This window comes from Portunus trituberculatus, chromosome 41, assembly GCF_017591435.1.
Source record: "Portunus trituberculatus isolate SZX2019 chromosome 41, ASM1759143v1, whole genome shotgun sequence".
Classification (NCBI taxonomy): Eukaryota; Metazoa; Arthropoda; class Malacostraca; order Decapoda; family Portunidae; genus Portunus; species Portunus trituberculatus.
The window spans coordinates 5100217-5117135 of NC_059295.1; the positions used below are offsets into that span (position 1 = coordinate 5100217).

General features: G+C 38.2%; 1 protein-coding gene across 1 annotated transcript in view; it reads right to left on the reverse strand.

Annotated features, from left to right (window-relative positions):
• LOC123516414 (26S proteasome non-ATPase regulatory subunit 2-like) overlaps window positions 1–16919 on the reverse strand; it is a 105811-nt gene that overhangs the window by 76485 nt on the left and 12407 nt on the right. The window contains exons 3-4 of the mRNA XM_045275678.1: window positions 11496–11653; window positions 10778–10973 (exon numbers count right to left, since the gene is read on the reverse strand). Coding sequence (XP_045131613.1) covers window positions 10778–10973; window positions 11496–11653 — 354 coding nt within the window. The remainder of the gene's footprint in view (window positions 1–10777; window positions 10974–11495; window positions 11654–16919) is intronic.

Here is a 16919-nt window from a genome sequence, read left to right on the forward strand (position 1 = left end):
ACTCACTATGGTTGTCTCAGAATAACAACCGATAGTTGGAGAAGATTGTGGTAGCGGCAACTCGGCGGAGGTGCTTTTATGTGTATTCTTACATAATGTAAGGCACTGTTCATGTTTTTATGTGTTTTCACATGTTTTTCGTGTTTTCACTCATATTGGCTGATTATAGTTACGTATGTTTTTATCAGGCGTGGGTGACGATGTTGTCACAATAGCGGGGTCGGGATCTACCTCCAACCTGTGCACTTTGCGTCTTGTCCCGCCTTGTCTATCACTTTTATCACTAAACTTTAGCTTCCTCTTAGCATCAGGAGCCATAGTTGTAAATAATAGTTCCATAAATAAGTAAATACGTAAATACGTAAATAATTATCACTGCGACACGACGCTCACGCACCTCAGAAATTTGCAGGAGACTAGCTGGCTAGAGCGGTGTGCTTCCTGGGAGCCGACAGTACTACCATAGGACTACGTCATGACCAAATATAGCAGCGCTACCAATGCTAGCGCAGTTTTTATTAGCGCTCAAAGTAGCTGCCCCATTTAAGGGCTGTCGGAAGTGTGCTATGCAGCCGTATTTAAGGCCTGTCGGACTTTTCGGGTTAAGAAGGCTGGTGAGACCATATCTTCCTTGCAAGCTAAAAGAACCACCTAAACTCATGACTCTGCAATGGATAAAATGGAAAGCCTTGAGGAAATGTGGTACATAAGTTTTGTATAAGGTACAATGATGCGTCTTTTGTTTACATTCCACAGGTTGCCAGCTAACATATTTCCCGCTACACTCTCCCTCCCTTCATAAATTTAAGATCATCAAGATTATAAAGTTACTTACATACATACATTAGTGTACATTATAATGACTTAGTCTTAAATTAAACTGCTTAAATGTTTAACTCCATAATATTTACTTTCATTAAACCTTTTACTGTACTGTGACGCAGTCTCACTTTGTTTACTCTCAATGGAAGTTCAAGTCAGGGGTTAAACTTGTTATAATTGGTTCACTTAACGATCGATTTTTTAGGAACGTAACCCGTTCGTTAAGCTGGGGTTGCCTGTACAAGATTTAAATAGAGGGAATGATGCACTATCCAGACCTGACCTTTTTTTCACCAAGGATCACACCAATATTTAGGAAGGAGCGCAGGAAGCTCGTGCAAGCTTGTCATACTTGTCGTCTCTGTGTATTATGCTGCTATTTTTTAGTCACTATATCGCCTTCAGAGAGGAAAGTGGACGCTCTTCAGAGAGAGAGAGAGAGAGAGAGAGAGAGAGAGAGAGAGAGAGAGAGAGAGAGAGAGAGAGAGAGAGAGAGAGAGAGAGAGAGAGAGAGAGAGACATTTGCTAATATTTTAGACACAAGCGGACGATGTAGCTTATCTTCGAGAGGAAGAGGGGAGGGAGGGAGAGAGAGAGAGAGAGAGAGAGAGAGAGAGAGAGAGAGAGAGAGAGAGAGAGAGAGAGAGAGAGAGAGAGAGAGAGAGAGAGAGAGAGAGAGAGATTAGAAAATTTGTTGTTTTTGTATTTGTGTGTGTGTGTGTGTGTGTGTGTGTGTGTGTGTGTGTTTTCACGAATGTTATAAGGCGGACGATGTAACTTATCTTCGAGAGGAGAGGGGATGGAGGGAAGGGAGATGGGGAGGAGGGAGGAGAGAGAGAGAGAGAGAGAGAGAGAGAGAGAGAGAGAGAGAGAGAGAGAGAGAGAGAGAGAGAGAGAGAGAGAGAGAGAGAGAGAGAGAGAGAGAGAGAGAGAGAGAGAGAGAGAGAGAGATGGGAACAGTCTATGCCATTGGGTAATTTTAGACACAAGGTGGGACGCATGTAGCTTACCTTTAGTGATTGGTGGAGACAAGGATGGTGGGAGGAGCACTAGGATTTCAAGGACAGCATAAGGCGTGTGTAGTTGGTATCCAATACACTATATGGGACAATTGAACTGAAGAAAGCTCAGAAAAGAAATATGACGTCTACGTAGGCGTCACTGTATTTGCTACTGATGCTTCATGACGCCCACATAGGCATCACCGTTGTGAAGGGTTAATGCATAATAGAAAGAGGGTGGGTGACAGGACAGAACCCTGAGGAACACCACTATTAATAGATTTAGGAGAAGAACAGTGGCCGTCTACCACAGCAGCAATAGAACGGTAGGAAAGGAAACTTGAGAGGAAGTTAGAGAGAGAAGGATAGAAGCCGTAAAATCAAAGCTTTGTGCCAGATTCTATCAAAAGCTTTTGATATGTCTAACGCAACAGCAAAAGTTTCACCGAAATCTCTGAAAGAGGATGACCAAGACTCAGTAAGGAAAGCCAGATCACCAATAGAGCAAACTTGACGGAAGCCATACTGGCGATCAGACAGAAGATTGCGAGGTGACGTTTGAGAATCTTCCTATTCAGAATAGATTAAAAAATACTCTAGACAAGCAAGAGATTAAAGCTATAGGATGGTAGTTTGAGGGGTTAGAATGGTTACCCTTTTTAAAAACAGGCTGAATGTAGGCAAACTACCAGCAGGATGCAAAGGTAGAAGTAGATACACAAAGTTGAAAGAGTTTGGCCATGCAAAGTGCAAGCACGGAAGCACAGTTTTTGAGAACAATAGGAGGTACCCCATCAGGACCATAAGCCTTCCATGCCCGGCGAGGGCATGGAAAACATTGTTACGAAGAATTTAATTGTAGACATGAAATTATTTATACCATTTATACCATGTGGGCTTTTCACAGGAATTTATGGGCTAAAGGGGATACTTTTTTGGGGTACCCCCTATCTCAAAGCCCACCCGCTAGGAAACTGTTGCCCCGAGTGAGGAAGACCAACCTACACTCGGACCGTGGACAGGATTCGAACCCGTGCGCTTGGAGACTCCTCGGATCCCAAAGCACGCATGGTTCCACTGTACCACGGCGGCCCAGTCAATAGTCAAGAGGGAGGAGGAGCGGGAGGGACAAGCCTAGAATCGTCCAAGGTGGAGTTGTGAGCAAAGGTTTGAGAGAAGAGTTCAGCTTTAGAGACAGAAGAGATGGCAGTGGTGCCATCGGGATGAAATAAAGGAGGGAAAGATGAAGTAAAGTTATTTGAGGATGTTTTTGGCTAGATGCCAGAAGTCTCGAGGGGAGTTTGAGTTTGAAAGATTTTGACATTTTCTATTTATGAACAAGTGTTTGGTAAATTGAAGAACTGGTTTGGCATAATTCCGGGTAGAGATATAAAGTGCATGAGATTCAGGAGATGGAAGACTCAAGTACCTTTTGTGGGAAACCTCTCTATCATGTATAGCATGAGAACAGGTTGAGTCAAACCAAGGTTTAGAAGGTTTAGGTTGAGAAAAAGAATGAGGAATGTACACCTCCATGCCAGACACTATCACCTCTGTTATGCATTCAGCACAAAGAGATGGGTCTCTGACATGGAAGCAGTAGTCATTCCAGGGAAAATCAGCATAATACCTCCTCAGGTCCCCCCCAGCTGGCAGAGGCAAAACGCCAGAGGCACCTTCGCTTTGGGGGATCCTGTGGAGAGATTGGAAAAATAGGACAAGATACAGAAATGAGATTGTGATTGGAGGAGCCCAACAGAGATGAAAGGGTGACAGCATTAGCAGAAGGATTAGAGGTGAGGAAGAGATCAAGAATGTTGACTATAGTAGAACAAACTTCCAACAACTAACGAAATACTTTAAGAATATGGACTTGAATAAAACACTTTTGGCAAGACACATAGAAGAAAAGTGCAATACCCTACTGGAGATCTACAATAAAGGGGTTGAGAGATGGGTAGCAAAGAAGTCAACATGGAACTTATTTAAGAAGGATTGGTATAATAAAGAATGTGCTGCAGCCAGGCAGGAAAAAGAGAAAGCATGGAAAAAGTGAAGGAGAAATATGAGACACGACCTGTGGGCAAACTACATAAGAAAAAGGAACGAATGTTAAAATACACAAGTTGAACAAAATAACTATGAGAGAAATATTGTAGACAGATGTAAAGACCAACCTAAGTTATTTTACAAATAAATAATGGAAAATCGAAAAGAAAAAAAAAAAGACCGGCAGAATAAAAGTTAGTGATGACATGATTGATGACACTAAAGAAATGGCCGAGGTGTTCAACAGAAGCTTTCAGTCAGTGGTTACTAAAGAGGATGACTTTAAGAGAGAGAGACTCAGGACTGATAATGTAAATGAGTTGAAAGAAATTGTTGTAACAGTTGAAGAAGTAAAGGATATGTTGGAGGGGTTGGATGCAAGAAAAGTAATGGGTCCTGATGGCATGTTAAACTGGATTCTCAAAGAATGTAGTACACAACTGGTCCAAATATTACATAACTTATTAATACCATCCTGTTGGAAGGAAGAGTCCCCAAGGACTGGAAATGTGCTGATATTACTCCAATTTACAAGACTGGAAACAAAGAAGACCCACTTAATTATAGATCAATATCCCTAATAAGTGTAAAAGCAAAAATTTGTGGAAAGATAAAAAAAAGATGGGCGAAACACTTGGAAATCAACAACACTATAATGGAGAACAATTCGGCTTCAGAGAGGGGAGGTCGTGTGTAACTAACCAGATAAGCTTATACTCAAGGATAACTGACATAATTCAAAAGAGAGATGGATGGGTAGATTGCATTCATCTAGACCTCAAGAAAGCATTTAATAAGGTACCAAACAAAAGACTAACATGGAAACTTGAAAATATAGGAGGACTAGGAGGATCCACATTAAAATGGATGACTGACTTCTTGACAGGTAAAGAAATGAAGACAGTTGTCAGAGGAAGTAAATCAGAGTGGAGAGCTGTAAAAAGTGGAGTCCCACAGGGATCAGTGTTGGCATCTGTAATGTTTTCAATCTAAGTAAATGACATGGCAGAGGGAAAAACAAACTATATGAGTCTATTCACTGATGATGCTAAATTCATGAGGAAAATAACATGTGAAGAGGACTGTAATGCCATGAACCAAAACCTAACCAAAATACATGAATGGTCATCAAGGTGAAACACGGAGATTAATGCCAAGAAATGCAGTGTGATGGCATTTGGTACAAGTGCAAGAAGAACAGAAGGAAACTACTATTTGGGTACAGAAAAACCTAACATAAGAAAAGAGGAAAAAAGTCTGGGAGTAACTGTCTCAAACAATCTGACATATAGCAAGCACACTAACAAGATCACTGGAGAAACGTACAGGCAACCCCCGCTTAACGAAGGTTCACAAAATGAAATTTCGTTACAACAAAGGTTTCATTTTACTACTATCTGCTCGTTTAACGAACACCAAACTCGCTTTAACGAAGTTTTATCCAGGTAATTTTTTCCAAGCCGACAGGCTTTTGAATACACCAGCCCGTCTCGTGGACAACACGCACACCACTCACTCCCCGTTCAAAACAATAACAGCGTCAGCAGCAGCTCGTCTTCCCTCGCTCAACTTACCACCAAAACGCCCTGCAACGTCGCCTAGCATTGCTAAGAAGACCAGGAAGTCTCTTATTATCGAAGTGAAGCTGGATATTATTCACAGACACGAGAGGCGAGAAAACTAATAGCATTGCTCGTCACCATCTTGACTCCATCTACTGTCTCTACTATTTTCAAGTCAGCAAACTCTATTAAGAAGGCTGGTAAGACCGTATCTTCCTTGCAAGCTAAAAGAACCGCCTGAACTCGTGACTCTACAATGGATAAAATGGAAAGCCTTGTGGAAATGTGGTATATAAGTTTTGTATGTGATACAATGATGCGCCCTTTGTTTACATTCCACACGTTGCTGGTTAGTGTCTCCCATTTCACTCTCCCTCCCTTCATAAATTTAAGATCATCAACATTATAAAGTTACGTACATACATACATTAGTGTACATTATAATGACTTAAATTAAACTGCCTAAATGTTTAACTTTATAATTTTTACTTTCATTAAACCTTTCACTGTACTATGATGCACTCTCGCTTTGTTTACTCTCAATGGAAGTTCAAGTCAGGGGTTAAACTTGTTATAATCGGTTCACTTAACGAAGTTTCGCTTAACGAAGGGTCTTTTAGGAACATAACTCCTTCGTTAAACGAGGGGTTGCCTGTATCTAGTGAGAAACATCAAGATGGCCTTCAACTACATAGATGAAGAGATGATAAAAAAAAACTGATAACGTCTATGATACGTCCAAGATTGGAATATGCATCATTAGTATGATCACCATGTCTAAAGAAAGGTACTAGGAAACTGGAAAGGATTCAGAGAGCTGCTACAAAAATTCCTAAAAGAATATGAAGAGAGGTTGAAAAAATTGGACCTGATGACAATAGGAAAAAGGAGGGAAACAAATTATCTGATAGGTTTGGAAATGGTGGACAAGGATGACCTCATAGTACCTGAAAAAAGTGGCACTAGAGGACATAAAAGAAATTGAAAAGGAGCTAGTGCAGAAGAGACATCAAGAAGCACAGTTTTCCTCATAGAAGCACAGCAGCGTGGAATGAGCTTACTGACAAGACTGTGTGTGCCAAGACAATCTACAAATTTAAGGAAAACTTGGATAAAAGTAGATATGAAGACAGGACAGCACACGTCTAGTGTGGCTATTGTCCTGAATCTTACAAATAAGTAAACACAACAAGGTAAATACACACACATAAACAAACACACTGTGTTCACTGTAGAAAAGGATTTTACAGAACCAAATAGGACATTGCATTGCTGAAGATTGCAGGAAATCACAGTGCACAAAGAGGATATTAGAAGATTATTAATTAATTTGGATGTCAGAAAAGCAATGGGGCCAGATGGTGTATCAGGCTGGGTGCTAAAGAATGTAAAAAGCAACTGTTGGATCCAATTTGGGAAATAATTTCAAGTTCATTAAATGAAGGGAAAGTTCTACTAGAATGGAAGAAAGCCAATGTAATACTTAAAGGAGGAAAGGCAACTGAGTCATTAAATTACAGATCGGTGTCACTTACAAGTGTTATGGGAAAGTTGTGTGAAATAGTTATCAAAGAAAAATGAGTTAAACATTTGGAAGAAGAAAAAGTTATATCAAACAGACAATTTGGGTTCAGAACAGGATGGTCATGTGTGTCAAACTTATTAGGTTTCTACTCAAGAGTAATAGAAGGACTGAAAAGCAGAGATGGATGGATGGACAGAGTATACCTGGATATAAAAAAGGCTTTTGATAAAGTCCCTAATGGAAGACTACCCTAATGGAAGACTACTTTAGAAACAAGAGACCATAGGAGGACTGCAAGGAACTTTGTTAGAATGGACAAGGGATTATTTGAAGGACAGGAGATGAGAACTGTGATCAGATATACATACTTATCTTGGGGTAAAGAAACAAGTAGAGTGTCACAAGGGTCAGTGTTAGCCACATTATGTTCCACATTTATGTAAACGACATTCACAATGGGGTAAACAATTATATTAATTTATTTGCTAATGATGCAAAGCTAGTAAGAGTAATCAAAACCTGGGATTACTGTTTGCTGTTACAGGAAGATTTAAACAAAATCTAAGAGTGGAGTAAGAAGTGGAAACTGGAGTTCATTGCCAAGAAATGTCACGTTAAGAAACTAAGAAAGAGTAAGAGAAGACCGGTATGGAATTATCTGATGGGAGAGGAACAAATAATGAAGACCAAAGAGGAATAAGATCAGGGAGTGATTATACAGAAAAATCTGAACCCCGAAAAACACATAAGCAAAATATTTGGATTATCATATAAAATGTTGACTAATATAAGAGTGGCATTTCAATTCATAGACCAAGTTATGATGACAAAAATTATCACAAGCATGATATGTCCAAATCTACAATATGCAGCTATGGTGTGGTCTCTGAGCTCTAAAAAAAACAAGAAGATTTGAACAGATACAGAAGATTGCTGCAAAGATGGTGCCGGAACTAAAGAACTTAACATATGAAGAAAGGCTGAAGGAAATGAGACTGCCAACCTTATAAGATAGATGAGAACAAGGAGACCTAATAACAATGTACAAGATAGTCAATGGCATTGAAAAGATAGACAAGGAAGACCTGGTGCTGGTGACAAGAAGATAGAAGAACAAGAGGACATGTAAAGAAGATGAGCCAGTGTGTGAAGGATATTGGAAAATACAATTTTCCACATAAATCTGTGTAAAAGTGGAATGCATTGAATAATGAAGTTGTTACAGCACATAATGTGCATAACTTTACAGAAAAATTATATAAATTGAGACATGGAGATACCATGAGCCCAGCTCGAACTCTGAACAATATAAATAGGTAAATACACACACACAACAGCATGTTTTTTGGCCGATTCAAAACAAATATGCACTCCAATAATGTCACATGAAGATTTTCAGGCAGTATAACCCTGCTTTCAGTTCTCAAACATACTGACAGTGGTGTGCACAGACGTTTAGAGGGGCAGGTGCTCAACCCAAAAAATTATATAAATGAATAAAAGGGCACTTCTAAATACTGAAAATGTAAAGTTTCATATATCAGCACAAATTTTTCTGTAACCACTACTTTAATTCAGACAAAAAAAACTTAGTCAATCGATAGAAAACAAATAATATGTCTGCAACTTGTCGTATGTTAATGCTCTACTACAGAAATGCTTCTTTACCTTTTGCCAATTGCTTTGCACTGGCTGCACTGGCTAACCCTTTTTGTCCTGAAGCACCAGCAGGACTGGTGTCAATGTCATCAACATCACCACCTTTGAATAGCAAACAGATGCTTGCAGTGTTTTTCCATACACTATAGCTCATATAATAAGACAGTGTAGCCTATGCTTCAATTGATTTGGCCTTGTATTCCATATACATAATAATGGAATACACTTAACCCTCAGCTATCGCGCTCAATTGAGGCCGAAATAGCCACGCCATAGCCGAAAACACGATAGCCGAATTGATCTTGGCGGGAAGGCGGTTTTGGCCAATGAGCGCTCAGATATCCCATGACGTCATGGCTGGGTGCGCGATAGCAGGCATCTGAGGTCGCGATAATGAAATTTTAGCAGCTTTTCATGGGTGCGTGATAGCAATAAAACGCAATAGCTGAAGTCGCAATAGCTGAGGGTTGATTGTAATTATATCCCTTTTTATTTTTTATTTATTTATTTTTTTTATACCATGTGGGCTTTTCACGGGAATTTATGGGCTAAAGGGGATACTTTTTTGGGGGTACCTCCTATCTCAAAGCCTACCCGCTAGGAAACCGTTGCCCCGAGTGAGGAAGCCTAACCTACACTCGGACCGTGGACAGGATTTGAACCCATGCGCTTGGAGACCCCTCGGACCCCAAAGCACGCATGGTTTGTTGCACAAATAAATAATTTTAAAAACAATAAATAATAATAATGTGGTTTGTAAATCAGTGACTCTAAAATCCCAATTCTTATTTTAATTTCAAGCCCAGGGCCTATAGCCTTCATATTTACACCATGTATCCTGGAAGATATGGCCTCAAGGACCCTTGGTGGTCCCTGTACCTCATACTGACAAGATCTAATGTTTTTGTTTGTTTGTTAGTTTTTTGATAACTTACTTGCAGCAGATGCATCTTTTTTTTTTTTCTTCTTCTTTTTGATACCATGGCTGGCAAGGATGAGGGGTGAATAAATTAGTCAGTTTTTTGCATTTTACAAAAAAACAACTCATTTGTTTGGCTCCTAGTGCCATATCCAGGCTGGGTGGGGGTGGGGAGATACCTCAATCAGAGGCGGCGCTCTCTCTCTCTCTCTACAGAAATAATGATGACGATTGATTTTTCATAGTAAGTATGTACAATAAGAAATAAACCATGCAATTTTTTGAGAAAAAAAATGTTAGTTTGACTTCTAAAAGCCATTTTCTGAGGATGACAAACAAGAAAAAAGACCATTAATTTTTAAGGCAAACTAATCTATTGGTACCATGAAAAACTTTTTAACGTAAAATAATTGATTACATCATGATGCATCAGTACTTATCCTGATATAAGAAAGTCATACACCTTTGTAATAATAATGAAAGTATGCCATTGTATCATATACAACCTACATTCTGGGAAATCTCATCCAGTATCTGGAAAAAAAAAAAAAAAAAAAAAAAAAACCCATCTTAACAGAAAGCAGCTATGACGCAATATGTGCGTCATCAGATGTCATAAGCGCCCCGATCACACAAAATAAGCATCATCGTGTTGAAGAAGTTAAATTATGTTAAGAGAAAATTATTCACGGAATCAAACAATTCATCCAATGTCCTTGCACAGCTGTAAGAGGCTCAATTCATACCACTGAGAGATCAGACTTGCCTCTATAATCCTACAAAGTTCAGTTGCACAATTTATTGTCTAAAACAAGGGCAACATTAAGAAGGGATCATCAAACATTATAAATATAGTTCAAATATTTCCCTTCAAGGAACACCACATGACATCACTTTTGTGATTGAAAAGTTAGTGTTGTGATAAACCAGTATGTGCCAGTCATATAAAACCACAACATGTCCTCTACATCTGCAGTAATCTTCATCTTTCATGTCTTCACTTCATACTCCTCTCTCGTTTGCATGTAATAGCTGATCCATCCTTTCACTACTTCAACACTGCTTTTATCAAATGTTATGTGTTTAACAAATTCATGTGGTGCAGAACACTTGGTCTCACAGAACAAACATTAAGAAAAAAAATAAGCTACATTCACATGTATTATTGTCTAGTTATTATGAAAAAGTTTTTAGGAAGACTGTACCATTGAAAGGCACACAATTTTAATATTCTCCCTACCTTGTCCACATAGTCCTTAGAGGTGAGGAGATCCAGTTGTTCCATTTCCATTAGAAGATCACAAGCCTCAGCCTCAGCATTGTGCTTCATGTGGTATGGCACAATGACATGGGCATCAGCAATCAACTCTGCCCGCCTTGTGTCATCATCTTCACCAAGAGTTTCCCACTCCTGGGCTATTTCTCCAGCCAAGTGCCTTCAAAATCATCACATTATTTTATCTGTTAGTGCATTTATGATAATTTGTATTTTTTTGTGTTAAGGTTCATTTCAGCATAAAATTTCCCCTAAATTTTCCCATGTGATATTCAAGAAAAACATTTCTAGCAAATCAATAATTATTACAATTCATTCATGGTTCTCAAGGGAAAGAAAATATAGATATATGAATTATTACATCATGAAGAATGAGTGTAACAGTGTAAAAGCATGATAGTTTTATTTCCACTGCCAGACATATATAGAGAGAGAAATTTAAGTTGAAGAATTTATACCAATGATCACTTCAGTAAATGGTACATAGCTTTCTACTTATTCCATTATCAACTACCTTCTGAAGGTTAACATAGCAAGACTGATAAATATTCAATTAATGCAGCTTTCTACTTATTCCATTATCAACTACCTTCTGAAGGTTAACATAGCAAGACTGATAAATATTCAATTAATGCAGATATATGCAGTGCATTTGCCCAAAAAAGATCCAGTTCTGACTCACCTGACATACTCGTGCCCCCAGTTTCCAACCTCGCCACGTTCTCCCAGCAGCCTGTACTTGAGACACTCCCGCTCTTCAGACATGGTCATGGCCAACACTGACACAATATCAGCAGCAAACTTCTTCAGACTGACATCCTTGATCTTTTCATGGATATCCTGAATAATGTAAAAACCATAATTGCCAGTGTATATTTTCACCTTGGCACAATTAAGTCACATTGTTATCATATTTTAAGAAAAATAGAAGGTAGTAGGAATACATTATCAAATTTTCATCCACTTCACTCACCATATGTAACAGTTCCCAAAACTAGGGAAACAGGAAAAGAAAATGTGTAAAAAATAATAAAAAAGAGATTACCAGTTATGCAGGCACTTTGCACAAGGTAGTGAAGCTACTGACTCTGAATAACATGACATGAAAGACAATATCCAAAGTATACAGAAATCAATGACAGAAAATTATGAAGAAAAAAAGGGAGAGGCCATCAACAGAACCATGTGCAATGAAAGATAAAGAAGTCTTTGAGGGAAAGGAAGGGGAAAGGAGGGAAGAGGAGGGAGGAGAGGTAGGGAAATTCTTACATGAAAAAAGTTTCTTTGCAAGTCAGTATTAACCCTTAACGTATGGTGATCATTTCATGATGATTGGCGCATGGCGTGCGTAAAAGTCGGGGATCGTTCAGGGAATCATGATTTTTCCACGCTAAATGTTTGAATCTCTCCCCCTCACTATTGGTCCTGGGGCAAGTGGAGGTATCTGGCAACTTTTCTCACTCACCTCCTCGAGCCTTGAGACATATGTTCCCACACAAAGGTCATCTTTTCCCATTTCGAGGCGACATATCACAACCCCTGTGACCCAGAGGGGGGAACGGTACTCCAAGTGATGTTATGTTAGTGTTACTCGGTAGTGACATTCAGGATAGTGATGAAAATGAAAAAGGTGATTTTTTTTATTGAGACAGAAGAAATTGAAGACTCCAGTTGTGATTCTGATAGAGATCTGGGAGACAGAGACCAACCCTCACAGCAACGTTCATAGACCTCACGTACTTCCCTCGAGCAATGCACTGGTGTGTGTGTCACCCATGGTTGCCTCTACAGAGCTGTGCTTGTTGGCCTAGTCATGTAACTCCCATTGCTAATAAGAATTGCCAGATTACAATTATTATAGAAATCTAGAATAATTGTAATATGTTTTTTTTTCTTTTCCTGTTTTGCAAATCGTTTCATATATCTGAGTTTGCATTTTCATGACAAAGTGCAAAAGTTTCTACTTTTACATCATATTCAAATGCCTAAAAGGACAGAGAGAGAGAGAGAGAGAGAGAGAGAGAGAGAGAGAGAGAGAGAGAGAGAGAGAGAGAGAGAGAGAGAGAGCACATGCGCTGAGTTATCCGAGCTTAGGGAGCTATTTCCTAACGGCGGGTTCTGCCATGGCTTCAGGGAAAATTTTTTGATATCCAATAACTTTGCTCTCAGAGGTCATAACATGTTGAAAAATACATTGTTGTACTCAGAATAACAGAGAGAAATATGCTTTTATAAGGAAAAAAATCTTTCCGCATTTTTGATAGGTGTGATTTTTTTCTGTTGTAGCAGACAGAAAGTAAATTAGCTCCCCGGATTTTAAGGGTTAAATCACTGTCCTTTAAGTTTGAAGCTGTTATTTCTTGTTATTCATTGTGAAAGCTCTAAAAGATTTTCATAATCTATCTTGTCTATATTCTTGAATATTTTGAACATTTCAATGAGGTCACCTCGGATGCAACGATCTCTAAGGGAAAACATATCTAATCTTTTTAAACTTTCTTCATGAGACAAACCACGCATTCCTGAAATTAGTTTGTTTGCTTGTCTTTGCACGCTCTCCAATTTCTCAAATGTCTTTTTGATAGCACGGAGACCAGAACTGAACTGCATATTCCAAATGTGGTCTCACTAATGACGTATATGGATGCATTATGACTTCAGGTGTTTTACAATCAAAATTACATGCAATAAATCTCAAGACAGTGTTTGCTTTACAACTCATGGCCAAACAGTGTTGCACATTTCAAGTAATTTGTTACTAATATCACCAGGTCCTTCTCTTCAGTAACTTTGATTGTAATTTATAATTATATTTCACATTGTTATGACCAATGTGCATTACTTTGCATTTATTTCCATTAAAATTCAAAAGCCATTTGTCACTCCAGCTACTAAGGTTATCTAAATCCTGCTGGATGACATCATAGTCATCTCTTGTAAGTACTTTACCACTAGTTTAGTGTCGTTGGTGAACTTGGATATTCTTGATACAATACTGCACGCAGTCTAAGTCAATTACATATATAAAAAGAAAAAAATTAGTAACGGATGTAAAATTGAACCCTGGAGGACACCACTCATAACTTGAAGCCCGTCAGAAGCTTTTCCATTCATAACTACTTGTTTTCTATTTGTTAGCCAACTGTCAGTCCAACCACACAACTGCTCTCCCATTCCATGAGCTTTCAGTTTAATTAAGAGAAGTTTGTGTGGTACGGTATCAAATATTTCCCTGAAGTCTAGATAAATTATGTCAGATGGAGCTCGCTCATCATAATTAGAGACTATGTAATTAAAAATTGTAAGAGATTAGTTAAACATGATCTATTGTTCCAGAAATCATGTTAGGAGTTTAATATCAGTTTGTGATTTTGTCTCTAAGTATTTTTTCTATCAAGGTGAGACCAATAGGTCTGTAGTTTCCAGCCTCACTTTTGCTACCTTTCTTGAATACTGGTGTGACATTTGTGCATTTCCAGTGAGTTGGTAGAATTCCTTCATGCAAAGATCTACTGAAGAGGAATTTCAGAGGTAACATAAGTTCTTCTTGATATTCTCTTAATAGTCTGGTTGATAATTCAGCACCTGTGCTTTTATTGGGGTCAAGGTTATGCAGGTATTTGGCTACATTGTCTTTGCTTATTTTTCCTATTATTAGCACTTCATTTTTGGACCCTTTAAACATATTGATAGCAGTTGGCAAAGCTAAAATGTCTTCTGTGATAAACATGCTGTGAAAAAATTTATTTAAAATTGTTACCTTATCATTGCCGCCACTAACAAGTACATTATTATTATCTTTTATGGGCTGAACTTTTTCTTTCACAGTTGTTTTACAACAAATGTATTGAAAAACTTTTCAGGATTTGTTTTCGCTTGTCTTGATATGTATATTTCAAGGTTGCGTTTCAACTTCCTTATCTCTCTCTCACAACATCGTTTGGTGGTAATAAAATGCCTGTAATCATTATCAGATCTGATTTGCTTATATTTAGTATTTAGGCTCTTTTTCCTGATGATGATGTGTTTTATAGTGTTCGTCATCCATTGAGGATTTTTTGTGCTATTGATCCGCTTTCTTACTTGGGGAATCCATTTACTTTGTTTCAAGAAGAATGTCAGTGAAAACCAAGCACATCTGTTCCCTGTCTTATATGCGAAGACTATTTGCCAATTAATTCTTTGTATTTCAAATTTAAGCGCTGGTATGTTACCCTTATCATAGTTTGGAACTAAAAATGCATTTTCTTTCATATTTACCTCACAATTAATACATCATATAATTTTATAATCGCTGTTTGCTAAGACCTCACCCACTTCATAAGTTTTCATTAGATCAGTGTCAGAAGCTAAGACAATATCTAAGATGATATTGTCTAGTGTGGGTTCTCTTACAAACTGAGACAGGTATAGCTTTTTGACAATTTTGACCCGTCTGGATCCCTCACTATCTGATGTTAATATTTTCCATTTAACATGTGGTAGGTTAAAATCTCCACACATAATGGACGTCTTTGTTTTCAGTACTGCTTCTAGTTTGTTACACAACATTTCATCATTATCAGGCGTCATTTTAGGTTGATAGATAGTCACAACTATCATGTATTTTCTATTTATTTTCAGTTTGACACACACCAATTCGTAGGCTGTTCTACTTTCTTTATTGATTTTAATAGCACTTATGCTAATTCATTATTACTCCACCTCTTTTATTTACTTTAAAATCAAGAAACATACATCCAGAAATGTTTAACTTTGGAGATTAAGCGTTTATCACAGACATTTAGCCATATCTCATTGATACTAATGATATCAGGATTTTCCGATCTTGCACAAGCTATAAGTTCACCTCTCTTTTTAATTATGCTTCAAGCATTCATATAAAATAAAGTTAGGTTTTAATATGCTTTTCAGTTGGTCCGATATGCAATTCACTAGGTGAAAATCCTCTTGTGTTTCTTGTGCATTTGTCACTGGCACTGGGGAATGATGCCACACACTGCTACCTTGCATCTCCTATCTGCAAATTCCTTCATCATGTCCCAATACTTATCTACAATGTCAGTTGCAGTGTCAAGGTGGAGGTTATTCATAACAACAACTGTCACAAATAATGTGTCCTCCGTAGTTTTCCAATAAGTGGTCAACTCTCTCAGTGGTCTTCTACCTTGTGGCCTGGGTAACACATGTGTTTTCCACTAGGCTTACCTTGACAAAACTTATTACTCTGGCCACTAACATGACTATCCCCAACCAGAATTACATTCGGTTCGGGTTTGGTCTCATCTTGAAACGCAGCAAATCTATTTTGTAATGTTACATTGCCGCTGTCTATAGTCTGAGCATTGGCCTTTCTACCATTTCTAACAGTCTGAAAGCCATAATTTCTTTCTGCCGAATCATCTACCCTGCTCTCTTTCTGATTTACATTAGTAACTTAGATGGCTTTACCAACCTGCACTAATTTCCTGTAGTTCGCCTTTCAGACATGCTACTTCATCTTTCAATTCCTTGATTTCAGGCAATACATTTTCCCCTGAGTTGCAAAATAATCAACAGAGTTGAGAATTATGCTCAAGAAACAACTAAGAAACTAAGGCATTTCCACACCTAGAATACGTGTAACGGGTAGCCTTTGACATTATAAGAACCAAAACAAAACAATAAAAAAAAAGAAAAACATTGATAAAAGTGTGAACTGATCTGAAATACATAAGTAATTAAGTGATTAATGCAGGTAGAAAAAGGGTGGGCTGCAGGATTAAAGGTTAAAGTCAGGTCAAGGGCACCTGGGTCAACAGGGTGATGCTATTCTCCTGGGAATTTCCAGTCAGCAAGAGAGAAGTAGTGAGGGTTAAAAACTTATGGCTACACAGGCATATAAGGCTACTTACTGGAAAAATAAGACAAGAAACCATACTGAAAAATAAAACAGGTTAAGAAACAAATAATTATTAGTAACAGATGAACAGGAAGAAAAGATAAACCTAACTGGTTACCAGTTCCTTTAACAGATGTGTGTAGCACTGGTGGATGTGTGTAAGGTTGTGTGTTCTGTAAATGACTCTGGCTATCTAGACAGCAGAAGTTTCAAAAGTACAGAAAG